The sequence below is a fragment of the Zophobas morio genome, unplaced genomic scaffold (genome assembly GCF_036711695.1).
Source record: "Zophobas morio isolate AGI-343-1 ecotype UQ-CSIRO unplaced genomic scaffold, CSIRO_AGI_Zmor_V1 ptg000040l, whole genome shotgun sequence".
In the NCBI taxonomy this organism is placed as follows: Eukaryota; Metazoa; Arthropoda; class Insecta; order Coleoptera; family Tenebrionidae; genus Zophobas; species Zophobas morio.
Window position 1 is genome coordinate 1657028 of NW_026972145.1, and position 27425 is coordinate 1684452.

A 27425-nucleotide genomic window follows, 5' to 3' on the forward strand; every position below is an offset into this window, starting at 1 on the left:
CGATTTTTTAAAATTTCAATTTTTACAGTTTTCGATATTTTGATTTTTATTTTTTTTTTAAATTGTATAATTTTCGATTTCTCGATTTTTTCCTATATTACTTTTTCAATTTTTCTAATTTTTAAATTTTTGATTTTTTAATTTGTATATTTTTAAATTGAACCATTTTAGGATTTTTCAATTTTTCGATTTTTTTTTTAATTTTTTGATTTCTTGATATCGTGGTTATTGGAATTTTAATTTTTGTTTACTTCAATGCATGAATTTATCGATTTTTCATCTTTTTCTTCTGAATTTTTCAATTTTTACGTATATATTTTAATTTTTATATTTTTAAAATTTTGGATTTTTGTCAATTTTTAGATTTTTAAAATTCAACAATTTTTGGATTTTTTAATTTTTTTATTTTAGGATTTTTTTGATATTTTGATTTCTTGCCATCTTGATATGCGTTTCTTAAAATTTTTTGACTTTTCAATTTTTAGATTTCCCGAATTTTCAAGTTTTAGATTTCCCAATTTTTCAAAATTTAAATTTTGGGAAGTTTTCAATGTCTCAATTTTTTATTTTTCAGTTGATTTTGAATTTGTCAATTTCATTAAGTTTCGATTTCTCGATTTTTCAAAATTTCGATTAATTTTTTTGATATTTTGGTTTTTCAATTTTTTTTAAATTGTAGATTTTTCGATTTCTCAATTTTTTTTTTATTACGTTTTTAATTTTTTAAATTTTGTTCGATTTTATGATTTTACGATTTCTTTGATATGTAATTTTTAATTTAAGATTTCCGAATTTTCAAGTTTTGGATTTTCAATTTTGCATTATTTCAATTTTCGGAAGTTTTCAATCTCTGAATTTTTCAATTTTTACGTATTTTAATATTTCGATTTTTGGATCTTTCGATTGCTCAATTTTCAAAATTTCGAATCATTTTTTTGATATTTTGATTTTTCAATTTTTTTTTAAATTGTAGATTTCTCAATTTTCTTTTTTAGCTTTTTTAATTTTTAAAATTTTTAAATATTTGATTTTTTAAATTTAACCATTTTTCGATTTTACGATTTTTTTTTGATATTTTGATTTCGTGTCATCTTGGTGATTCGATTTTTAAATTTTTTGACTTTATTTATTAGATTTATCGTATTTTCGAGATTTTGTTTTTTCAATTTTTCTCTGAATTTTCCGATTTTTTATTTTGTTTGATTTGTTTTCCAAATGATTGTGAATTTTTCAATTTTATTAAGTTTCGGTTTCCGCATTTTTAAATTTTTCGATTTTTCCTTTTTTCACTTTTTTAAATATTTGGAATTTTTAAATTTTTTGACTTTTCAATTTTTCGGCTTTTCGATTTCTGGATTTCCCGATTTCTCAATTTTTCGACTGCATGGAAAATTCTTGAGAGATCGGAGTGTTGTCAATTATCCAAAATGCTACCGATTTTTGAAGAAGTTGATACTTGAATCTTACACAAATTCTCATAATTTTTTGACATTTCGCTTTTAATCGTGTTAAAATTTGATTTTGAATTATTAAAATATACTATTTTTTATAAAACAGATTTGTTGGTGTGCGGCTAGTCTATGCGAAACATTGCTGCGCCATCTCTTGTCCACATGTATATAACCAACGCCGCCGGTAAACTAGTCGGCGACAATTTTTCCTTCCACCGTACGATGTTTTTGACGCTGGGTGTCCGTAAAAGGTCTGAAAATTGGCGATATCACGCCGCAACACTTGTACCAGCAATTGGCCAATCCGGCCCTGCAGCCCCGCCACCGCGAGATGCTGGTCACCATATTGAAATTGCAAGGTGGTGGGGGCGTGGGTCCGAGCCCTCGGGTGCTGAGCCCCGTCGCACCCCACCCCATGTTCCAGCAGCAGCAGCAACAACAGCAATTGCGCGTCTCGCCCCTGCCGCCGAACGGTGAGTCCGCTTAGCACGAGATGGCGCCACGATCGATCCTGCTTGGTCTCTGTTTGTCGCTTCGTAGTTAGGTCTGGCTTGTGTATACTGCGGCGGAGTTCCGCGTCGGTGACGAAAACTTCCATTATCACACCGGTCGCACACGCGCGGAACTCCGCCCTCTCGCTTTCTCAACTGATACACTGGGTCGCGGTCTTGTAATGGTCACGCATTTCGGCTAATCACTACAATATACCCTGTTATTGTTACATGCAGCATACTGTGTGTCTCCAATAATGGCCACAAGTCCAAACACCCTCACTGTACCCGGTGAGTTGATTTCGTTGACCCATCATTCACGAGCACACTGAATACCATACTATCATACGAGGGAGACGCGTGTTCGGGCGGGTTTACAGTGTGTTGATTTTCTAGCGCTGCATCAGCGTATTCCGTCGCCGAGGGAGCTGCAAGTGCACACGCAGAATATACTGCAGAGGGCGCTGATTAAGAAGAAGCTGGAGGAGCAACAGGAGAACTATAGGAAGAAGCAGGAGATGCAGCAGAGGGGGCAGAGCCCGAATAACAACAATAATAACACGAGCAGCAACAACAATAACAACAGCACGACCCAGGCGAAGAGCGTCTCGTCCCCGACGCCACTGGCATTCACGCCGACCTCAGTATTACGAAAAATGACGGCAGAGAAAGATGAAGGTTCGTGGGTTATTTTGCTTATTGTAGTCGAGTTTGTTGGACGATTGGTTACTTTTTTGTTTTTTCGACGTTTCATAACCCGTGGACTATGAAAAGATAGGTCTCCCGTTTCCGTCGTCTGTCTGTCTGTCGTCTGTCCGGATTTTTATTAGACAGATAATCTCCGAAACTATTGGACAGATCGTGGTCAAGTTTTATATGTATATAATATAAGATATGAATCTGTGTCGATTTTTTACCTTAATGATCAAAATTTTGAAAAAAAAAACGAAATTGTGTAACATTTAGCAACTTAACTTTGATTTTTTTATAATTTAGTTAATTTTTCAAAATTTTAAAATGTCTTGACTTTCCAATGTTTTAATGTTCCAGTTTTCCAATTCTTCAATTTTTCGATTTTCCAGTTTTTGATATTTCGATTTTTAGACCTTCCCGATTTTCTGATTTTTCAGTTGTTCAATTTTTTGATGCTTCAATTACCCGATTTTTTTAACTTGACAATATTTTAATTTTTTAAATTTTAGATTTTTCGTTTTCTCGATTTTTCAGTTCTCCGATTTTTCCATTTTTAGAATCTTCGAGTTTTAAATTTTGGATCTTTATTTTTTTTTCTCGATTTCTATTTCTTTTGTTGTTTCGATTTCTCAGTGTTTCAGTTTTTTGAGTATTTCTATGTTCCGATTTTTCCATTTCTGGTTTTTTCGACTTTTCTATTGCTCGACATTTCCATCTCCCAATTTCTCCATTTTTTTTTGTTTCGATTTTTCGATGTTTCAGTTTTTGAGGATTTCAATATTTTTCGTTTTTTCGATATTTTAAATTTTTAAATTTTTTTTGGTTTTTCGAATTCCCAGTTTATCCATTTTTCAATTTTTAGATACTCAAGGTTTTTTATTTTCCGACATTACGATTTTTTAATTTCCCGATTTTTCAACCTTTCGATTTCTCGATTTCTCAATTTTTCGATGTCTTGATTTCTCGACTTCCCGACTTCTGTGTTTTTATTTCCGGATTTCTCAATTTTCCGATTTCCCGATCTTTTGCTGTTTCGGCTTGTCGATGTTTTAGTTTTTGAACATTTCAATGTTGCGATTGTTCGATTTCTCGTTTTTTTGAATTTCTGAGTTCTCGGTTTTTCGATTGTCCAACTTTTCGATTTCCCAATTTTTCCTCATTTCCGTTTTGAAAATGTTCAATTTCTCGATTTTTCAGTCTTTGTATTCTTCAATATTCCGAGTTTTTTAATTTTGGATTTTCGTTTTCTCGATTCCTCATATTTTCGTTTTTTCCACTTCAGTTTTTCAATTTTAAGTTTCAGATTTTTGAAATTTTCAATTTGTTGAAGTTTTTTATTTATCGATTTTTCAATTTTTCGGTATTTTAAGTTTTCAATTTTTCGAATTTTTCAATTTTCTGAGTGTTCGTTTTCTCTATTTTTCAAGTTTTCGATGTCCCAATTTTTTGAAATTTCCATTTTGGGAAGTTTTCAATCTCTGAATTTTTTAGTTTTTACATAGTTGAATTTATTCGATTTTTAAATTTCAGATTTTTGAATTTTTCAATTTTTGAAGTTTCGATTTCTCAATTTTTCGACTTTTCGGTCTCTCGATTTAGATTTTGCAATTTCTCCATTTTCTTTCGATTTTTCTATTCTCCGATTTCTCCATTTTCTCGGCATCTCAATATCTCGACTGTTCGGTCTTTTTTCGATTTCTCAAATTTTCAAATTTTTAATTTTTTCATTTTCCGATTTTTCGGCTTTTCGACTCCCGATTTTTCAATTTTTCGGCTTTTCGATTTTTCGATATTACGACGTTTCGATCTCTTGATTTCATGTTTTTTTTTCGATTTTCCTATTTCTCGTTTTTCAATTTTTAGGTATTTTAATTATTCAATTTTTACAACTTTTTATTTTTCGATTTCTCGATTTTTCAATTTTTCGAATTTTTAAATTTTAGATTTTTGAGTTTTGCTGGTTGGAATTCTCGATAGTTACTTTTAGAATTCTCCGTTTTAGATTTTTCGGTTTTTAAATTTTTTAATTTTTCAATTTTTCTGTTTCTCGCTTTGAGTTTTTGAGTATTTCTCTGTTCCGATTTTTCCATTTCTGTTTTTTTCCACTTTTCGGCTTTCGATTTTACAATTTTTGTAATTTCTTTAAATCTTGAATATTCGTTTTCCCTATTTAATGGCTTTTAGATTTTTCGAATTTCCAATTTTTCAATTTTTTTGATTTGTAAAATTCAGATTTTTGAATTTTTCAGTTTTTCAATTTTTGTATGTTCCGATTTCTGAATTTTCCGACGTTGCAGAGCTTCACGATATTAAAATTTTTTGATTCTTAGATTTTTTGTTTTTTAAATTTTAGATTTTTCAGTTTTTTGATGTTTCGAATTCTCGGTTTTAGATGTTTGGGTTTTTAAATTTTTCGATTTTTCAATTTTTCTTTTTCGCTTTCGTTTTTTTTTGGCCTAGGTCGATTTCTCAATTTTTCGATTTTTCCACTCCTCGACTTTTCCATTTCCCGATTTCTCAATCTTTTGTTTCCATCTCTCGATGTTTCAGTTTTTGAATATTGCGATGTTTGGATTTTTCAGCTTTTCGATTTATCAGTTTTTTGATTTTTCAATCTTCCAAGTTTTTAATTTTGGATTTTAGTTTTCTCGATTTGTCTGCTTTTCGTTTTTCCACTTCAATATTTTGATTTCTAAACTTCAAATTTTTGAATTTTTCGATTTCTCAATTTTTTCTTTAATTACATTTTTCAGTTTTTCGGGTTTTAAAATTTTAAATTTTTCAGTTTTTAGATTTTTAAAGTTTACCATTTTTCGATTTTGTGAATTTTTTGACTTCAATTTTTAGATTTCTCGATTTTTCAAAATTTCAGTTCTTCGATTTTTCGGTACATACTTTGATTCTTCTTCTTTTTTTTAATTTAAATTTTTCGCTTTCTCGATTTTTTCGTTTTTAGTTTTTTAAATTTTTAGATTTTTGAATTTTTAGATTTTACGATTTTTTTGATATTTTGATTTCTTGCCAAATTGGTTATTCGATTCTTAAAATTTTTTGACTTTCCAATTTTTAGATTTCCCTAATTTTCAAAATTTCAGTTCTTCGATTTTTCGGTACATATTTTGATTCTTCTTTTTTTTTAATTTAAATTTTTCGCTTTCTCGATTTTTTCATTTTTAGTTTCGATTCTTCAGTTTTTCGATTTTCCGATATATCGATTTTTAATTTTAGATTTTCCAATTTTTTTTGATGTTTCGATTTTTCAATTTTTTGATATTTTAATTTTTCAGTTTTTACAACTTAATTTTTCAATTTTTCGGTTTCTCGATTATTCGAATTTTCAATTTTTCAAATTTTTAATTTTTAGATTTTTCAGTTTTTTGATTTCCCAATTTTCCGTCATTTCAGTTTGGAATGTTTCCATTTCTCGATTTTTCAGTTTTTCGATTCTTCAATTTTATGATTTTTCAATTTTTGTAATTTTTTTAAATCTTGAATATTCGTTTTCCCCATTTAATGGCTTTTTGATTTTTCGAATTTTCAATTTTTCAATTCTTTGATTAGTAAAATTTAGATTTTTTAATTTTCCAGTTTTTCAATTTTTGTATGTTTCGATTTAAAAATATTTTGACTCTTGGATTTTTTGTTTCTTAAATGTTTGAGTTTTTAATGTTTCTAAATTTTCAATTCTTCTATTTCTCAATTTCTCGATTTTTTTTATTTAGCCATTTCTTGATTTCACGACTTTTCAATTTTTCGAATATTATAATTTCTCAGTTTTTACAACTTTTGATTTTTCAATTTCTGGGTTACTCGATTATTACTCAAATTTTCAATTTTTCGAATTTTTAAATTTTAGATTTTTCAGTTTTTCGATTTCTAAATTTTTGAATTTTTCGATATCTCAATTGTTTCTTGTATTACTTTTTTCAGTTTTTTGATTTTTCAATTTTTAGATTTATTTTTAATAATAATAATAATAATAATAATAATAATACGTTTATTCATTCCAACAGACGTTAGTCTATGGTGGACATGTATACACAAAAAGACATTAAATTCAGCTTAAACTAAACTTACAATTTAAAAAAAAAATCTAAAAAAAAAAAATTTAAATCTAACATCAGAACAAATATTATGTACATATATTATTGTGCATATCGTGCTAATAACTTTTTTTTGAAAGATGCTTTATTAAAATTAGCGTGAAAAATATCAATGCTATCGTCTAAAGTACAGTTATTATAAAGTCTAAAACATGTAATTAAGGGGCTATTAAAGTGATGATAAGAATTTGGAATTTGATAGTAAAAAGTGGATGGATTTCTGCACAATAAACGAGGAACACAAAAGTTAATATTATTTAGTAACGCTGGACAGAATATATCACCACGCACCAATTTCTGCAAAAATACAAAACAAGCAATATTTCGTCTATACTCGAGAAAATTTTCATTCACTATATTAAGAAGAGCTCTCTGGTTACAATGACTAACAGGATAACAGTTGAACATTTTAAAATACAGATACTTAGCAAATTTCCTGTTAACGTTTTCTATAATATTAATATAAATTTGGTGATGAGGTCTCCAAATTATAGAACAGTATTCTAACTTTGACCTAACTAGACTATAATAAAGCTGTTTAATACATAAAATATTATTAAATTCTTTAGTATTTCTACAGATGAAGCCAAGTGTCTTGATAGCTGAATTTGTTATATCAATGATATGAGGAACAAATGACAATGCAGAGTCTACAATTATGCCTAAATCGCGTATTTGATTACAGTTTTCTAGCAAAGTTCCATTAATATTGTAATAAAAATTAAAATTAGTGTCTTTCCTGGAGAATGTAATTTTTCTACATTTTTTTTTATTAAGGCTTAACTTATTCTGTTCACACCACAGCGCTAATTTATCTACATTATCTTGTAAAACTAAACAATCTCTGTTCGTTTTTATTACTTTAGCTATTTTTAAATCATCGGCATATATAAACGCTCTACAACTAATAACATTTAGGACATCATTGAAGAAAACAGTAAATAACAGCGGGCCTAGGTTTGAGCCTTGAGTAACTCCGCTGTTAACAGGAAATAATGTTGACTGGACTCCATGAATTTCAACAAATTGTTCCCTACCAAACAGGAGATTTCTAAAAATCATTACTAGCTGATGACATATTCCTAATGTATCAAGTTTTTTTAACAATATGCAATGATCTACTCTATCAAAAGCTTTGGATAAATCAGTGTATATGGCATCAACTTGAAAGCGATTATCTAAAGCCAAGGATACGTATTCGGTGAATTCACATAAATTGGTGAGAGTGGATCTTCCTTTTATAAATCCATGCTGTTCTAAGGCAATTGTTGAAATACAGTGGGTATACAGGAAGTCTGACATAATACATTCAAATAATTTAGCATAGTTTGATATAAGTGCTATCGGTCTGTAATTTACAATGTTAGCTTTGTCACCAGCTTTAAACACAGGAAATACACGAGAGACTTTCCACATTTGTGGATAAATAGACGACTTTAAAATTAAGTTGTATATATGACATAAAGGTTTTAACAAATACTGAAGACAATCAATCACTAAAAATGCCGGTATATCATCCGGACCACAAACGAAATTTGGTTTAATTTTTTTCGCAGCTTTTAAAATATCACAGTCATTAATCACAGGCAGGTTGAATATGAGATTGTTATCACAGACAGAATTATCACAGATGGAATTATCACAAATAGGATTATCACTTACTAAAGAGCATCGGCAGCTTCCGCAGTATTCACAGTTAATTTTATTACAACTTGATGCAACACAGGGTTTATGGTTGTCATTGGTGTAAACACTTGCGAATTGTGATGCAAATGCGTTCACTATGTCTTGCGGATTAGATATTATAACACCATCACCAGCTGTCATGCAACTGGGAACACAAGTAGTTTTCCTCCTTTTATTTACGAATGACCAAAACTTCTTTGGGTCATTATGAAGTGAATTTTCAGCCTCACTGATGAAGACTTTATAAGCTTGCCGAATATTACGTCGTATGTCGCATTTTAGAATTCTTATTCTATCCAAGTAAGTTAACAATTTACTTTTCCTATAGAGATTCCATAGCCTGTGTTTTTCTTTAATGCTGGATATAATCGTTTTTGTGAACCAGGGAGGGTAATATGTCTTCGCTGATGACGAACACTTCGGAACATAAACATTTAATAATTTAAGATTGATATCATAAAAAGTAGAACATGCTGTCTCAACATCCACTGTGTCTAAAACTTCTGACCAGTCAGTTTCAATAAAGGCATTATACAATCTTACTAAATCTGCTTTACGAAAATTAAATTTTGCTGTGTTCGATGTTCTTGGAAATGGATTACTTGATTGGTCTTTGATAAATATATTGATGTCCAAGCAAGGGTGGTGAGCATCTTCACGAACTAATGGAAAATTGCTATTTGTTACTTCAGCTGAGACTTCATCAGTTGTCAAAACTATGTCCAAGATTCTGTTGTTGGAGTTTAAAACTGAATTATGTTGTTTCAAATTATTCATGGAAATGAAGTGAGAATAAATATTGAAGATGTGTGACGAGTTCCGGCCAGATGCACAATCTACTAACTCAGGTATATTAAAATCGCCTACAATAACAACCGGATTTGAAAAATCAATGGCACTTTCAATATACTCAAAGATTTGAGTGTATGCATCAACATGTAATGCTGGCGGAATGTATATCACAACGAAAGTGAAAGTACTATTACCTTGAACTTTGATACCAATAAGATCTATCTCAGGTACCGGAGAAATAAGGTTTAGTCGTTCAGCTACAAAACCAATTTTGACTGCCGCTAGTACGCCACCACCTCTTCTTTTATTTCTGTCACATCGAAAGATTTCAAAATGTTGAGGAAAAAGTTCAGCTGAAAAAACATTTTCATGAAGCCATGTTTCGGTCAGTAACAATATATCTGCTTCTATGTCACAGCAGTTGTTATAAAATTCTCGCACTTTAGAATTCAAACCACGCACATTTTGGTAAATTAGTGTATATGTTGATGTAGTATTGAGTATGTTATAATTAATAGATGACGATGAATTGGATGTCTGTTGGATGTTCATTCGTTTTTTGTTTCAACAATTTTCGGCATGCCATTGTAGTATCTTAATCGAATATTATTTTCACCATTGTCACGACGCCTTTTAAATTCCTTACGAACAGCAAAAGCCCTATTCTGTTGGAGCCGAGTTAGATCAGTATTGAAGAAAATGTTGTTACCGAAACGGTGCCGTATTAGTTTTTTAACTATATTTGGATTATTAAATTCGACTTTAATAATTCTACAACGATTTGGGATAAGTTTCCCTAAACGGGTGAGATTAAGTACACTTTGGCCCAAATCACTGGGAATTGCCGACTTTATGAGATTCATAACGATTTCCTCGTCTGCTTGTTTTTGTTGAGCTGCCTCTCCTTGGTACTCCGGAACACCTCTTATAATAACATTGTGAGACCGGTGTATTCGCTCAACAGCCTCTTCTACAGCTGCCTCCTCTACTTCTGGACCAGATTCCCCTGTTTGTTGTTTTCCAGATTTCACATGTTCGATCTCCTCTCTCAATTTTTTGTTTTCTGTGACCAACTCTTCGATAACCTTTTTCATATCATTGACGATAGCCGATAAGGAATTGATAGTTTGGACCAGGTTTTCTTGGTTAGGTAGAGTATCGTTATCAGATGTTTGAACATTTTGTTCACAGCACTTTTTTTTATCTGCACAACTTAGATGAGACCAAACACTGCAATCACTACAATAAATTCTTTTCTTAACTGCTGGGTTACCACAAACGAAGCAGAACACTTTATCGCCCTGTTGACTGTACGCCATCTTGAATTTTTAAAATTAAACATTTTTCGATTTTGCTATTTTTGATATTTTGATTTCTTGTTGGGGACATTCGATTTGCTAAATTTTTTTACTTCAATTTTTAGATTTCTCGAATTTTCAAGTTTTAAATTTTTCGATTTTGTTGTTTTGATTGATCAGTTTTTCAATTGATTTTAATTTTTTTTATTTTATTGAATTTCGATTTTTCGACACATATTTTGATTTTTCACTTTTTTAAAAATTTCAGATTTTTAGATTTCCCAATTTTTTCTTTTATTACTTTAAATTTTTCAATTTTTTAAATGTAACAATTTTTAGATTTTTCATTTTTTAGACTTTTACGATTTTTTGGTATTTTGATTTCTTACCATCTTGGTTATTCGATTTTTAAAATTTTTTGACTTCAATTTTCTAATTTTTCAAAATTTGAATTTTTGGAAGTTTTCAATCTGATTTCTCGATTTTTTTTATTCTTCAGTTTTCGATATTTTGACCATTCAATTTTTTTTTTTTTTAGTTTTAGAATTTTCGATTTATCGATTTTTTCTTTTATTTTTTAATTTTTCGAGGTTTAAAATTTTGAAATTTTAGATTTTGTATTTGTTAAATTGAACCATTTTTCGATTTTTTAATTTTTAACTTTCTCGAATTTTCAAGTTTTAGATCTCTCAATTTTTCAAAATTTCAATTTTGGAAAATTTTCGAAATCTGAATTTTTCAATTTTTACATATTTTAATCTTTCCATTTTTTGATGTTTCGATTTCTCGATTTTTCAAAATTTCGATTCTTCATTTTTTCGATATTTTGATTTTTCATTTTTTTTTAAATTGTAGATTTTTCAATTTCTCAATTTTTCGAATCAAATAAATTTTTGAGTTTTCAATTTTTCGATTTTTTAAATTTAATCATTTTTCAATTTTTTGATTTTACGATTTTTTTGGTATTTTGATTTCTTGTCAACTTGGTTCGATTTTTAACATTGTTGAATTTTCAATTACTGGATTTCTCGAATTGGAAGTTTTCAGTTTTACAGATTTTAATTTTTCAATTTTACAAAGTTTCGATTTCTCGAATTTTCGATTCTTTAATTTTTCGAAATTTTGATTTTTCAATTTCAGATTTTTCAACGTCTCGATTTTGTCTTTTATTACTTTTTAAAATTTTTCCATTTTTTAAATTGAACCATTTTTCCATTTTTTGGTATTCTGATTTCATGTCTTCTTGGTTATTTGACTTTTAAAATTTTTTGACTTCCATTTTCAGATTTCTCGAATTTTCAAGTTTTCGATTTCTCAATTGTTCAAAATTTTAATTTTGGAAAATTTTCCAACTCTGAATTTTTCAATTTTTACATTTTTTAATTTTTCGATTTTTTTCATGTTTCGATTGTTCGATTTTTCAAAATTCCGATTCGATTTTTCGATGTTTTGATTTTTCATTTTTTTTTTTTATTTTAGATTTTATAAATTAATCCATTTTTTGATTTTTCAAATTTTCGTTTGTATGATTTTTTTTAACATTCTTGTCACCTTGGTTATTCGATTTTTAAAATTTTTCGACTTTTCAATATTTCAAAATTTCCACTTTGGGAAGTTTTCAACATCTTAATTTTTCAAATTTTACATATTTTAATTTTTCAATTTTTTGATGTTTCCCTTGATTGATTTTTCAATTGATTTTGAATTCTTTAATTTTATTGAATTTCGATTTCTCGATGTTTCAAAATATCGATTCTTCAATTTTTCGAAATTTTGGTTTTTCAGTTTTTCGAATTTATAAATATGTATTTGATTTTTTGATTTTTAAATTTTTTAAATTGAACCATTTTAGGATTTTTCAATTTCACGATATTTCTTTGATTTCTTGATACGGTGCTTATTCGATTTTTAAAATTTTCTGACTTTTCAGTTCTTAGATTTATCGATTTTTCAAAATTTCAGTTCAATTTCTGAATTTTTCGATTTTTTTGGTGTTTCGATTGATCGATTTTTCAGTTGATTTGCAATTTTTCAATTTTTCGATATTTTAATTTTTAAATTTTTTTAAACGTAATTTTTTTTTTATTTTTCAATTTCCATTTTTCAGTTTTTCGAATTCTTAAATTTTTGATTTTTCAATTTATCGATTTTGCATTTTTTTGATGGTTTGACTTCTGGACATCTTGATCATTCGATTGTAAAATTTTTTTCACTTTTTGGTTTTTAGATTTCTCTATTTTTCACTCCATTTTTCAAGTTTTCCATTTTTTAATGTTTCAACATTTCAATTTTGGGAAGTTTTCCATCTCTGGATTTTTTAATTTTTACATTTAAATTTTTCGATTTTTTGATGTTTCGACTTTTCGGATTTCCATTTTTGAAATTGTCGATTTTTAAAATTTTTAATTTTCGTTTTTTCATTTTCGACTTATAAAATTTCTTCAATTTCAGTTTCTCGATTTATCGATATTCTGATGTTTCAACTTTTCGATTGTTCGATCTCTCGACATTTTGATTTCTCAAAAACATTTTTATCCTACTAATTTCGTGAGTTCTTTATTTTTTTTCTTCAAGGGTGAGGGAAGTTCTGTCGAAATAACCATAACCCTTTTTTTTTTTTTTAATTACATCACTGACATGTTCCACTTTGTGCAGGCGCAAAAGACGTGAGCAAGCTCGTCGACGGCGGCAAGCTCACCCAAGGCCGCGCCGTCACCGGCATGCGCCCCCAAACGCAACAACAGCAGCAGCCGCCGACGCAGCAGCAGCAACAGTGGCCGCCGTACCAGATGAACATGAAGCAAGCCGGGAGGCCGATCGTCAAGGCCAACAGCTTCCAGCCGCAGCAGCAACAGCAGCCGGAGCAGTTCTTCAGCCAGGCGCAGCAGCAGAAGTACTTGAGCCAGTTGCAGCAGCAACAGCAGAGAAAGCCGCCGTATCACGGTCACGGTTCGATGCCAGGTCATCTTCCTCAGTATCCCAATCCTAATAGTCAGCAGTTCTCTCAGCTAACGCAACAGCAGCTGAGGGCGCAGCACCAGCAGCACGCCAGGCCGACCAGCGTACAGCAGCCGGGGGGGCAGCAGCAGGCGTACGGCAACCAAGGGAACGCGTCCTGGCAACAGTACCTTAATCCGCAGCAGAGTAAGTTCAAACCAGGGTCGGTTAGTGTCAAAGGTGTCAAATGTCAAATTCGTAGAAGCGAAAATGTCAAAAATATCTTGATTTTTCAAGGTCATTAAAATTTCCACAAATTAATAATGTTAGATTATTGAAAATAAAAAAACTTCGACGTTAAAATGTTGAAATTTTGGAAACGTCAAATTGCAACTGTCAAAAGTTTCAGTTATTTTCTTGTGATGACAGAAAAGTGAAATGAAAAAAAAAATGCTTCAGAAATAAAATGTGTCAAATGTCAAATTTATCGAAGTGAAAATGTCAAAAATGTCTTGATTTTTTAAAAGTCATTAAAAGTTCCACAAATTAATAATATTAGATTATTGAAAATAAAAAAACTTCGACGTCAAAATCTTGAAATTTTGGAAACGTCAAATTGCAACTGTCAAAAATTTCAGTTATTTTCTTGTAATGACGGAAAAGAGAAATGAAAAAAAAATGTTTCACACATAAAATGTGTCAAATGTCAAATTCATAGAAGTGAAAATGTCAAAAAAAGCTTGATTTTTGAAGGTCCTTAAAAGTTCCACAAATTAATAATATTGGATTATTGAAAATAAAAAATCTTCGACGTCAAAATGTTGAAATTTTGGAAACGTCAAATTGCAACTGTCAAAAATTTCAGTTATTTTCTTGTGATAGAAAAGTGAAATGAAAAAATAAATGTTTCAGAAATAAAATGTGTCAAATGTCAAATTTATAGAAATGAAAATGTCAAAAATATCTTGATTTTTCAAGGTCATTAAAAGTTCAACAAATTAATAATATTAGATTATTGAAAATAAAAAACTTCGATGTCAAAATGTTGAAATTCTGGAAACGTCAAATTGCAACTGTCAAAATTTCAGTCATTTTCTTGTGATGGTAGAAAAGTGAAATGAAAAAATAAATGCTTCAGAAATAAAATGTGTCAAATGTCAAATTCATAGAAGTGAAAATGTCAAAAATATCTTGATTTTTCGAGGTCTTTAAAAGTTCCACAAATTAATAATAGTAGATTATTAAAAATAAAAAAACTTCGACATCAAAATGTTGAAATTTTGGAAACGTCAAATTGCAACTGTCAAAAATTTCAGTTATTTTCTTGTGATGACAGAAAAGTGAAATGAAAAAATAAATGTTTCAAAAATAAAATGTGTCAAATGTCAAATTCATAGAAGTGAAAATGTCAAAAAATCTTAATTTTTGAAAGTCCTTAAAAGTTCCACAAATAAATAATATCAGATTATTAAAAATAGAGATACTTCGTCGTCAAAATGTTGAAATTTTGGAAACGTCAAATTGCAACTGTCAAACATTTCAGTTATTTTCTTATGATGACAGAAAAGTGAAATGAAGAAAAATGCTTCAGAAATAAAATGTGTCAAATGTCAAATTCATAGAAGTGAAAATGTCAAAAATGTCTTGATTTTTGAAGGTCATTAAAAGTTCCACAAATTAATAATATTAGATTATTAAAAATAAAGATCCTTCGACGTCAAAATGTTGAAATTTTGGAAACGTCAAATTGCAACTGTCAAAAATTTCAGTTATTTTCTTGTGATGGTAGAAAAGTGAAATTAAAAAAAAATGCTTCAGAAATAAAATGTGTCAAATGTCAAATTCATAGAAGTGAAAATGTCAAAAAAATCTTGATTTTTGAAGGTCCTTAAAAGTTCCACAAATTAATAATATCAGATTATTAAAAATAAAGATACTTGGTTGTCAAAATGTAGAAATTTTGGAAACGTCAAATTGCAACTGTCAAAAATTTCAGTTATTTTCTTGTGATGGTAGAAAAGTGAAATGAAAAAATAAATGTTTCAGAAATAAAATGTGTCAAATGTCAAATTCATAGAAGTGAAAATGTTAAAAAAATCTTGATTTTTGAAAGTCCTTAAAAGTTCCAAAAATTAATAATATCAGATTATTAAAAATAAAGATACTTGGTCGTCAAAATGTAGAAATTTTGGAAACGTCAAATTGCAACTGTCAAAAATTTCAGTTATTTTCTTGTGATGGTAGAAAAGTGAAATGAAAAAATAAATGTTTCAGAAATAAAATGTGTCAAATGTCAAATTCATAGAAGTGAAAATGTCAAAAAAAATTGATTTTTGAAGGTCCTTAAAAGTTCCACAAATTAATAATATCAGATCATTAAAAATAAAGATACTTCGACGTCAAAATGTTGAAATTTTGGAAACGTCAAATTGCAACTGTCAAAAATTTCAGTTATTTTCTTGCGATGAGAGAAAAGTGAAATGAAAAAAAAATGCTTCAGAAATAAAATGTGTCAAATGTCAAATTTATCGAAGTGAAAATGTCAAAAATGTCTTGATTTTTGAAAGTCATTAAAAGTTCCACAAATTAATAATATTAGATTATTGAAAATAAAAAAACTTCGACGTCAAAATGTTGAAATTTTGGAAACGTCAAATTGCAACTGTCAAAAATTTCAGTCATTTTGTTGTGATGGTAGAAAAGTGAAATGAAAAAATAAATGTTTCGGAAATTAAAAGTGTCAAATGTCAAATTCATAGAAGTGAATATGTCAAAAATGTCTTGATTTTTCAAGGTCATTAAAAGTTCCACAAATTTATAATATTAGATTATTGAAAATAAAAAAACTCCGACATCAAAATGTTGAAATTTTGGAAACGTCAAATTTCAACTGTCAAAAATTTCTGTTATTTTCTTGTGATGATAGAAAAGTGAAATGAAAGAAGAAATGCTTCACAAATAAAATGTGTCTAACGTCAAATTCATCGAAGTGAAAATGTCAAAAATATCTTGATTTTTCAAGGTCATTAAAAGTTTAACATTCAAAATTGAAATTGTCAGATGTCAAAAATGTTGTAGTTTTAAAAAACGAAGTTTTTTTGTGTGAAGTGTCAAATTAATAAAACAGTGACAATTGTCAAAAATATTTTAATTTTTGATTATTAACGTATCGAAGACGTCAATTTTAACGAAAGAAGTTAAAAATTAGAACGCAATCTGTGTGAAAACGGAAATGTCAAAAAGACGTTGCCAACTTAAAAACGAAAAATTCATCAGAAATGAAAAATTAACAAAATTGTCAGTGTTTAAATTATCTTTGATGTTTCATAAATTAATAATTTCAGATGTACATATGAAAAAGACTTCAGCATCAAAGTGTTTAAATGTGTCAGATATCAACTGTCAAAAATTTCAATTATTTTATTGGATGAAGTGTCAAAATTATGCCAGGTTGAGCACGTCTAAAGTCATTAAATTCCAGAATCGATATGTTCAGTTGTCAAAAATGTTGTAGTTTTCAAAAATGAGATTTTTGTGTCAAGTGTCATATTAATAAAAAAGTGACAATGTCAAAAATATTTTGATTTTTGATTGATAGTGTATCGACGACATCAATTGAAACAAAAAAAAGTTAAAAATTAGAACGCAATCTGTCAAAGTGTCAAAAACTGAAATGTCAAAAAGACGTTACCAACTTAAAAACGAAAAATGTTTAATATATAATCTTTAATATTTTATAAATTAATAATTTCAGATGTACATATGAAAAAGACTTCAGTATAAAAATTTTTAAATGTGTCAGATATCAACTGTCAAAAATTTAAATTATTTTATTCGATGAAGTGTCTAAATGTCATAATTTAGACACTTCATCCAATAGGTTCAAGGTTTGGCACGTCCAAAGCATTAAATTCCAGATATGTTCCAGTTGTCAAAAATGTTATAGTTTTCAAAAATGAAGTTTCTTTGTGTCAAGTGTCAAATTAAGTGAAAATGTCAAAAATATTTTGATTTTTGATTGTTAATGTACCAAAGACGTCAATTTAAAAAAAAATTTAAAAATTGTAACTCAATCTGTCGAAGTGTCAAAAACTGAAACGTCAAACCTTGCCAACTTAAGAACAAAACATTCTTCAAAAATAAAAAATTAACAAAATTGTCAATGCTTAAATTGTCTTAGAAGCTCCACAAATTAATAATTTCAAATGTACATTTGAGAAAGACTTCAAAATATTTTTTTTTAAATGTGTCAAATTCCAACTGTCAAAAATTTCAGTTATTTTATTGGATGAATTGTCAAAATTGTGACAGATTGAACACGTGCAAAGTCGTGACAATCCAGAATTGATATGGTCAGCTGTCTAAAATGTTATAGTTATCAAAAATAAGTTCTTTGTGTCAAGTGTCAGATTCATAAAAAAGTGAAAATGTCAAAAATAATTTGATTTTTGATTGTTAATGTATCAAAGACGTCAATTTAAAAAAAAACTTAAAAATTATAACTCAATCTGTCAAAGTGTCAAAAACTGAAACGTCAAACGTTGCCAACTTAAGAACAAAACATTCTTCAAAAATAAAAAATGCACGTCTAAAGTGGTTAAAATCCAGAATTGATATGGTCAGTTGTCAAAAATGTTATAGTTATCAAAGATAAGTTTATTGTGTCAAGTGTCAAGTTAATAAAAAAGTGAAAATGTCAAAAATACTTTGATTTTTGATTGTTAATGAATCAAAGATGTCAATTAAAAAAATATATATATAATTCAATATGTCAAAGTGTCAAAAACTGAATCGTCAAAAGAACGTTGCTAACTTAAACAGAAAACATTCTTCATAAATAAAAGTTTAACAAAGTTGTCAATGCTTAAATTATTTTAAATGCTTCACAAATTAATAATTTCAGATGTACATATGAAACAGACTTCAAAATATTTTTTTTTTAAATGTGGCTGATTCCAACTGTCAAAAATGTCAGTTATTTTATTGGATGAAGCATCAAAACTATGACGAATTGATCACGTCTAAAGTCATTAAATCCAGAATTGATATGGTCAGCTGTCAAAAATGTTATAGCTATCAAAAACAAGTTTTTTGTGTCAAGTGTCAAATTAATAAAAACGTGGAAATCTCAAAAATATTTTGATTTTTCATTGTTAATGTATTAACAACGTCAATTTAAAAAAAAAGGTAAAAACTGCAACTCAATGTGTCAAAATGTCACAAACTGAAACGTCAAACGTTGCCAACTTAAGAACAAAATATTCTTCAGAAATAAAAAATTAACAAAATTGTCAATCCTTAAATTATCTTAAATGTTTCATAAATTAAAATTTCAGATTTACATAGGAAAAAGATTGCAAAATAATTTTTTTAAATGTGTCAGATTCCAACTGTCAAAAATTTTAGTTATTTTATTGGATGAATTGTCAAAATTAAGACAAATTGAATACGTCTAAAGTCATTAAAATCCAGAATTGATATGGTCAGCTGTCAAAAATGTGATAGTTATCAAAAATAAATTTTTTGTGTCAAGTGTCAAAGTAATAAAAAAGTGGAAATCTCAAAAATATTTTGATTTTTCATTGTTAATGTATCAAAAACGTCAATTTAAAAAAAAAGGTAAAAACTGCAACTCAATGTGTCAAAATGTCACAAACTGAAACGTTAAACGTTGCCAACTTAAGAAAAAAATATTCTTCAGAAATAAAAAATTAACAAAATTGTCAATCCTTAAATTATCTTAAATGTTTCATAAATTAAAATTTCAGATTTACATAGGAAAAAGATTGCAAAATAATTTTTTTAAATGTGTCAGATTCCAACTGTCAAAAATTTTAGTTATTTTATTGGATGAATTGTCAAAATTATGACAGATTGAATACGTCTAAAGTCATTAAAATCCAGAATTGATATGGTCAGCTGTCAAAAATGTGATAGTTATCAAAAATAATTTTTTTGTGTCAAGTGTCAAAGTAATAAAAAAGTGGAAATCTCAAAAATATTTTGATTTTTCATTGTTAATGTATCAAAAACGTCAATTTAAAAAAAAAGATAAAAATTGTAACTCAATGTGTCAAAATGTCACAAACTGAAACGTCAAACGTTGCCAACTTAAGAACAAAATATTCCTCAGAAATAAAAAATTAACAAAATTGTCAATGCTTAAATGATCTTAAATGTTTCATAAATTAAAATTTCAGATTTACATAGGAAAAGGGCTGCAAAATATATATTTTTTTAATGTGTCAGATTCCAACTGTCAAAAATTTTTCTTATTTTATTGGATGAATTGTCAAAATTATGACAAATTGAATACGTCTAAAGTCATTAAAATCCAGAATTGATATGGTCAGCTGTCAAAAATGTGATAGTTATCAAAAATAAGTTTTTTGTTTCAAGTGTCTATTAAATAAAAATGAAAATGTCAAAAATATTTTGATTTTTGTAGGTTAATGTATCGAAGACGTCAATTTAAAATAAAAGTAAAAAATTACAACTTCATCTGTCAAAGTGTCAAAAACTGAAACGTCAAAAGAACGTGCCAACTTAAAAAAAAAAAACTTCAGACCCCAAAAATTGATGAAATTGTCAATTTTTAGATATGTCAATTTAAGAAAAAAATTTAAATAATAAGAACGCACTTTGTCGAAGTGTCAAAAGTAAAAATGTCAAAGTCAAATCAAAAATGTTTTTATTTTCAAGTTATAAAATTGTGAAGTAAAAAAAGTACAAAATAATGTTTTTGGCAGACAGGGGGCAGGTGGGCCGAGGGGGCGTCAACGACGGCGACCTGTCGCCGACCAGCAACCAGTTGACGCGTTGGTTTTCGCCCGACCTTCTGGAAAGGGCCCGAGTGGGTGAGCTTCCGAGCACGGCCGGCCTCTCTCAGCACCTCCTCAGCCTGGAAGAAATCGAAAGACTCACGGCCCCACCAGTCCATAATTAAGTTTTCTTACTCAGTACCTGGCCTGTTCAACTCGTTCTATATTTTTGTGGCAACCAACGGTGAGTGTTCTTTTGAAAAATAAATAATTTTCGCAATAAACTCCGATAAAATAAAATGACTGTCTCGTTTCTGTCGTTTCAGGTTATTACTATAATTTTAAAAGTATCAATGTCAACGAAAGGACTATTCCACTAGTGGTGATGACAAAAATCATAAAAAAATATTGTTCGTAGCTGATGACGTGTCAAATGATTGTTTTTTGGTTCTCGGAATACTCACGACCGCCGGCTCGCGACAAACCCGATCCTTTGAAAATGTAATTTTTGTAAATAGCCATGAAAAATGATTCAATTGTGATAGTCGTAGTAAGTTGGGTCGGGTTTGTGGCACCCGGGCCGGTCGCAAAGAGGTCGATAAAGCTCCATAGATGTGTCTCTGTGTGAAATAGCACGTTTTCGTTTCCTCGTGTCGAGTTTGGTTTCTGTGTTTAGGTGGGATTTTGGAAAAGCGATTCATTTCTTATAATAGTTCGGTAAAGAGTTTCAGTTGCTGTTTGATGTTTTCTTAGGATTTTTCGTTTGGTTTTGGTGTTGATTCGATTCAAGTCGGAGCTTTAGACGCCGTTCGCTGTTTAAACAAGAATATATTATATAATATACACATATAAACGTACAATGTAAGAACATACTGTACTACTGTTAATTAAGTATATATAAGGAACTGATGATGATGATGTTTTTAATTTGTGTTCTTTTATCGAAATTCGGAGGCGCACTTGCGCGTTTTAACTTCCGTTTTGTCTTGACAACCGTCTTAAATTCAATGCGACGCTGGTAACAGTGCATTTCTGTCAAGAACGAAAATTTGTTGCAACAGAAAATTAAACATTCCGTTCGCGTGTTATTTATTCTATTCATGATCATTTCAGCTTTGTGTGTACATTCTTTCTTTCGAAAAAAAGATGTGACTAAATTCTGTCAGACTCATTTTCGTCCGTTCAATTATTTGTCTCTCTCAAGCTTGCATGAGTTTTATTTTTAAAAATCAATCAAATGTCATGTAACTATCGACATATTTTGTTTTCAAGTCAATAAAAAAAGCAAACATTCGGCGAGAGTTTCATTACGAACGAACCTCCATCCACACGTCTCCTTTGACTATTCCTTTTTTCCGGTTTCGTAAACGTCACCATGGAGACGGACCAATTAGAGGTAAGTACAATGAAAACGTTGGATATTCAGTGATTATTTTATTTAAGTGTAAACGAGAGCGCTAACAAGGCGGGCAAAAAATTGTTTGTGTCGGGTTTATCTAGTTTTTTGGGTCAGAATCGACTGTTTTTTGTCAAATTAGCCAGAATTTCCAGTGGAGTTGGTAAACAGCGACGAAAGTTTTGTGAAATTGTGTCTTAAAAAATTATTAAGTAGTGTCCAGTGCTTGACAAGTGACTTAAATGTCAAATGGTGCCACATTTCCTGGGAATATTTTGACAAAACCTGCAGAGTTAAGTTTTCGCAGTGTTTTTGTTTTCTTGTGGATGACAAAATTTGGGATAAACAAAATACAGCCTACTGTAGATTTATTTATAAATTAAAAAAATCGCTAAATAGTCACAAAATGCTATTTTCTAACTCGATTAAGCAGTGGTTTTGTTGTCCTGTGGGGATCTTTATTTGGCTGTCGTGTGTTACGAGGAAATTAACGCTCGTCCTCGACTCGCGTTAGTGAACAAAACAGGAGTCCACTTCTTCAAATTATCAAATAGCGTATTTTCTCGATCTTTCATGATCCCTAGAGTACGAAGAAAATTGTACATAGTAAATGGGTTTTAAATTGTATAAAATAACATAGTTTATGACTCTGTGCTGAGTTTTTACCCAAAAGGTCCGGATTTTTTGAAAAAATCAAAATTTTTGAGAGATGTTTTAAAGTTATCACAAGTATGGTACATTTTTGAAAGACCAAAGTTGAACGCCTCTTCGACGAATATGCTTTACAATGACTTTTAACTATACAGAGTGTTCAGTTTTTAAGGCGTCACAACGTATTTTTTTTATGAAATACCCTATAATTTTTACATATTTTGTTGGACCTCTTACAACCACAGTTTATTTTTGAAATTCCGAAGCCAGGTTGCCACGTTATTCTAATTTTCTTGTAAAGTAAAAAATTGCCGAAAGTGTTTCAACAGAACTTCCCTCGCTCCTGAAGTAGAATGAAACATAAAAAATAAACATCCAATCAGATCTGGAAATTCAACCCGTTACTATGGAAATTTGCAATTTAACACGTTTTTACAAGATTAATAGAACCAAAAACAGTCTTATCTTAGCAAGTACTAGCCCCGCCCACCCGCCCCCTGTTTTCTCAGGGGTTATGTCATCTGCCAAAATCAGACTGATGTTAGCAAGGAGTCGCCCCGCCCACCCACCCACCCTTTACTTTCTTAAAGTATGTTTTTTCCAAAATGAGTCATATCTTACCAAATACTAGACCCGCCCACTATTTTCTCAGAGGGGATATATCATTTGCCAAAATAAGGCTTCAGTCAGCAAGTACTAGCCCCGCCCACCCACCCTTTATTTTCTCAGAGGGTAGTACTTGCTAAGATAGGTCTTATTTTGGCAGATGACATATCCTGCGAGAAAGTAGGGGCGGGTGGGCGAGGCTAGTTCTTGTTCAGATAAGACTGATTTTGGCAAATCACATACCTTCCAAGAAAATAGAGGGTGGGTGGGTGGGGCTATTACTTGCTCAGATAAGACTGATTTTGGCAATCGCCATATCCTCTGAAAAAATAATGGGCGGGTGGGCGGGGCTAGTACTTGCTCAGAAAAGACTGATTTTGGCAAATAATATACCGTTTAAAAAAATTCGCCGAAAGCCCTTTCGACAAAACTTCCCTCCCACCTAAAGTACAATGAAATATATCCAGCATTTATTTTTGCGTTGACTTTTTACTTTACAAAATTATTTGATCACGTCATCAACATTTTTGCAAGGACAGATATATCAACTTGGATTGGTGAACTGTAATACTGAAAATAACAGTATTGTATTCCCAAAATATTCTGGGAAAATCGAGTCAGCCGTTCCTGATTTAATCAATAAAATAAATTGACACATTGATTAATTTTTCTGAGCAAATCTAAAAAATATGTGATAAATCACAAGTAAAAACTCATCATATTTTGCACATTTCGGGTAGACTTGGGAATTTAACTACCTACTACTATGAAAATTGACTATTTAACACCTTTAAATTAAGTTTTTACAAGATTAATATGGGCAAAATCAGTTTTATCTTAACAAATACTAGGCCCGCCCACCCGCCCCCTCTTTTCCCAGAGGATGTCATTTGCCGAAATCAGTCTTGTCTTACCAAGTACTAGCCCCGCCCACCAGCCCCTCTTTTCTTACAGGATATGTCATCTGCCAACATAAGAATTATGTTAGCAAGTACTAGCCCCGCCCACCCACCCTTTACTTTCTTAGAATATGTCATTTTCCAAAATCAGTCATATCTTACCAAATACTAGACCCGCCCACTATTTTCTCAAAGGAAATATCATTTGCCAAAATAAAACTCATGTTAGCAAGTACTAGCCCCCGCCCACCCGTCCTTTATTTTCTCAGATGGTAGTACTTGCTAAGATAGGTCTTATTTTGGCAGACGACATATCCTGTGAGAAAATAGGGGCGGGTGGGCGGGGCTAGTTCTTGCTCAGATAAGACTGATTTTGGCAAATGTGATGTTTTTTGCGAACCCTTCCATTGTCAAAAATTTCAAGAAAATTAGAATGACGTGGCAACGTCGCACCGTGATTTCAAAAATAAACTATGAGGTAAATCAAAATATGTAAAGATATACAGGTGTTTCATAAAAAAAGGTGTGTTACTTCTTAAAAACAGAACACTCTGTATAGTTAGTTCTATTTCTAATAGTGACTCATCCTATGGATACTACCTATCTTGATATGTTATTATCTACAAAAAAAAAATAAGTTTACATATCTAGTGACTATTGATGTTTGTTTTTTTTTCAGGTTGGCGACATATTTAAAATTTTTTAGTTTTTACAAGATTAGGGGCAAAATCAATCTTATCTTAGCAAATGCTAGCCCCGCCCACCCGCCCTCTATTTTCTTGGAAGGTATGTGATTTGCCAAAATCAGTCCTATCTGGGCAAGTACTAGCCCCACCCACCCACCCTCTATTTTCTTGGAAAGTATGTGATTTGCCAAAATCAGTCTTATCTGAACAAGAACTAGCCCCGCCCACCCGCCCCTGTTTTCTCACAGGATATGTCATCTGCCAAAATAAGACTTATCTTAGCAAATAGTACCCCCTGAGAAAATAAAGGGTGGGTGGGCGGGGCCAATATTTGCTAACTTAAGTCTTATTTTGGCAAATGATATATCCTCTGAAAATACAGGGGGAGGGTGGGTTGGACTAGTACTTGCCAAGATAAAACTTATTCCTTATTACCTAATATTACATTCATATTTTTTAGATTTGTTTATACAGAGGGTTCAAAAAAATTAATCAATGTGTCAATTTATTTTATTGATTAAATCAGGAATTAAGGGTGGGTGGGCGGGGCTAGTACTAAGGTAAAACTAATTTTGGCAGATGTCAGTGACTATTAATGTTTCTGTTTTTTTTTTGTCAGGTCAGGTCAGGTTCTGTTTTTTTTTTGCCAGGTTGGCGACATATTTAAATTTTTTTAGTTTTTACAAGGTTAGTAGGGGCAATATCAATCCTATCTTAGCAAGTAGCCCCGCCCACCCGTCCTCTATTTTCTCAGAGGGTACGGCGTTTGCCAAAATCAGTCTTATCTGAGCAAGTACTAGCCCCACCCACCCGCCCTCTATTTTCTTGGAAGGTATGTGATTTGCAAAAATCTGTCTTATCTGAACAAGAACTAGCCCCGCCCACCCGCCCCTATTTTCTCACAGGATATGTCGTATGCCAAAATAAGACCTATCTAAGCAAGTACTACCATCTGAGAAAATAAAGGACGGGTGGGTGGGGGCTAGTACTTGCTAACATAAGTTTTATTTTGGCAAATGATATTTCCTTTGAGAAAATAGTGGGCGGGCCTAGTATTTGGTAAGATATGACTGATTTTGGAAAATGACATACTCTAAGAAGGTGAAAGGTTGGGGGGCGGGGCTAGTGCTTGCTAACATAAATCTGATTTTGGCAGATGACATATCCTGTAAGAAAATAGGGGCGGGTGGGCGGGGTTAGTACTTGGTAAGATAAGACAGATTTCGGCAAATGACATCCTCTGGGAAAATAGGGGGCGGGTGGGCGGGCCTAGTATTTGTTAAGATAAAACTGATTATGCCCATATTAATCTTGTAAAAACTTGTGAGATTTAAGGGTGTTAAATAGCCAATTTTCATAGTAGTAGGTAGTTAAATTCCTAAGTCTACCCGAAATGTGCAAAATATTATGAGTTTTTACTTGTGATTTATCACATATTTTTTAGATTTGCTTGTACAGGTGGCTCGGAAAAATGAATCAATGTGTCAATTTATTTTATTGATTAAATCAGGAACGACTCACTCCATCTTCCCAGAAAATTTTAGGAACACAATACTGTTATTTTCAGTATTACAGTGCACCAATCCAAGTTGATATACGTGTCCTTGCAAAAATGTTGATGACGTAATCAAATAATTTTGTAAAGTAAAAACACAACGCAAAAATGCTGGATATATTTCATTGTACTTTAGGTGGGAGGGAAGTTTTGTCGAAAGGGCTTTCGGCGAATTTTTTAGAAGGTATATTATTTGCCAAAATCAGTATTTTCTGAGCAAGTACTAGCCCCGCCCACCCGCCCATTATTTTCTTGGAAGCTATGTGATTTGCCAAAATCAGTCTTATCTGAACAAGAACTAGCTCCGCCCACCCGCCCTATTTCCTCACAGGATATATCATTTGCCAAAATAAGACCTATCTTAGCAAGTACTACCCTCTGAGATAATAAAGGGTGGGTGGGCGGGGCTAGTATTTGCTAACATAAGTCTTATTTTGGCAAATGATATTTCCTCTGAGAAAATAGTGGGCGGGTCTAGTATTTGGTAAGATATGACTGATTTTGGCAGATGACATACTCTAAGAAAGGAACGGGTGGGTGGGCGGGGCTAGTCCCTGCTAACATAAGTCTGATTTTGGCAGATGACATATCCTCTGAGAAAACAGGGGGCGGATGGGCGGTTCTGGTACTTGTTAAGATAAAACTGTTTTTGGTTCTATTAATCTTGTAAAGACGTGTTAAATTTAAAAGGCGTTAAATTGCAAATTTCCATAGTAACGAGTTGAATTCCCAGATCTGATTGGATGTTTATTTTTTGTTTCATTCTACTTCAGGAGCGAGGGAAGTTCTGTTGAAACAAATTTCGGCAATTTTTTACTTTACAAGAAAATTAGAATGACGTGGCAACCTCGCATCGGAATTACAAAAATAAACTAGTTGTAAGAGGTCCAACAAAACATGTTAAAATTAAAGGGTATTTCATAAAAAAAATACGGTGTGTCAGACTTTAAAAACTGAATACTCTGTATAGTTAAAAATTATTGTAAAGCATATTCGTCGAAGAGGCGCCACTTTTTTTCTATCTGTAATAATTAATAAGATATCGAGGACAACACGCTTAGTGACTCACCCTGTATGTTTCCCTATTGTTTAAATTTTTTTGTAGGTGATACCAATTATCTAGGTATTAAGGGTATAAAGTGTGACTTTGAATTAAACCAAAATAGGCATCTAACAATGGTTGAGTGATAATTTCACAATATACAGGGTGGGTCACCAAAAAAATCACTAAGCGCGTGTTCCTCAGTATCTCATTATTAAACACATATACAGAGTGTTTTGTTTTTAAAGCGTAACACAACTTAGTTCTTTCAAATGAAATACCCTATACATTTTTATATATTCCGGTCGATCTTTTCTTAGGCTTCACAATCATAGTTTAATTTCGAAATTCTGATGCCCGACGTTGCCAAGTTGTTCC

General features: G+C 30.8%; 1 protein-coding gene across 1 annotated transcript in view; it reads left to right on the top strand.

Moving 5' to 3' along the window:
• The window catches only part of LOC135140372 (eukaryotic translation initiation factor 4E transporter), a 55174-nt gene extending 33669 nt beyond the window's left edge, over nt 1-21505 (top strand). The window contains exons 7-11 of the mRNA XM_064070866.1: nt 1703-1924; nt 2339-2620; nt 13170-13658; nt 20201-20456; nt 20539-21505. Coding sequence (XP_063926936.1) covers nt 1703-1924; nt 2339-2620; nt 13170-13658; nt 20201-20397 — 1190 coding nt within the window. The 3' untranslated portion in view covers nt 20398-20456; nt 20539-21505. The remainder of the gene's footprint in view (nt 1-1702; nt 1925-2338; nt 2621-13169; nt 13659-20200; nt 20457-20538) is intronic.
• The last annotated feature ends 5920 nt before the right edge of the window (nt 21506-27425 follow it).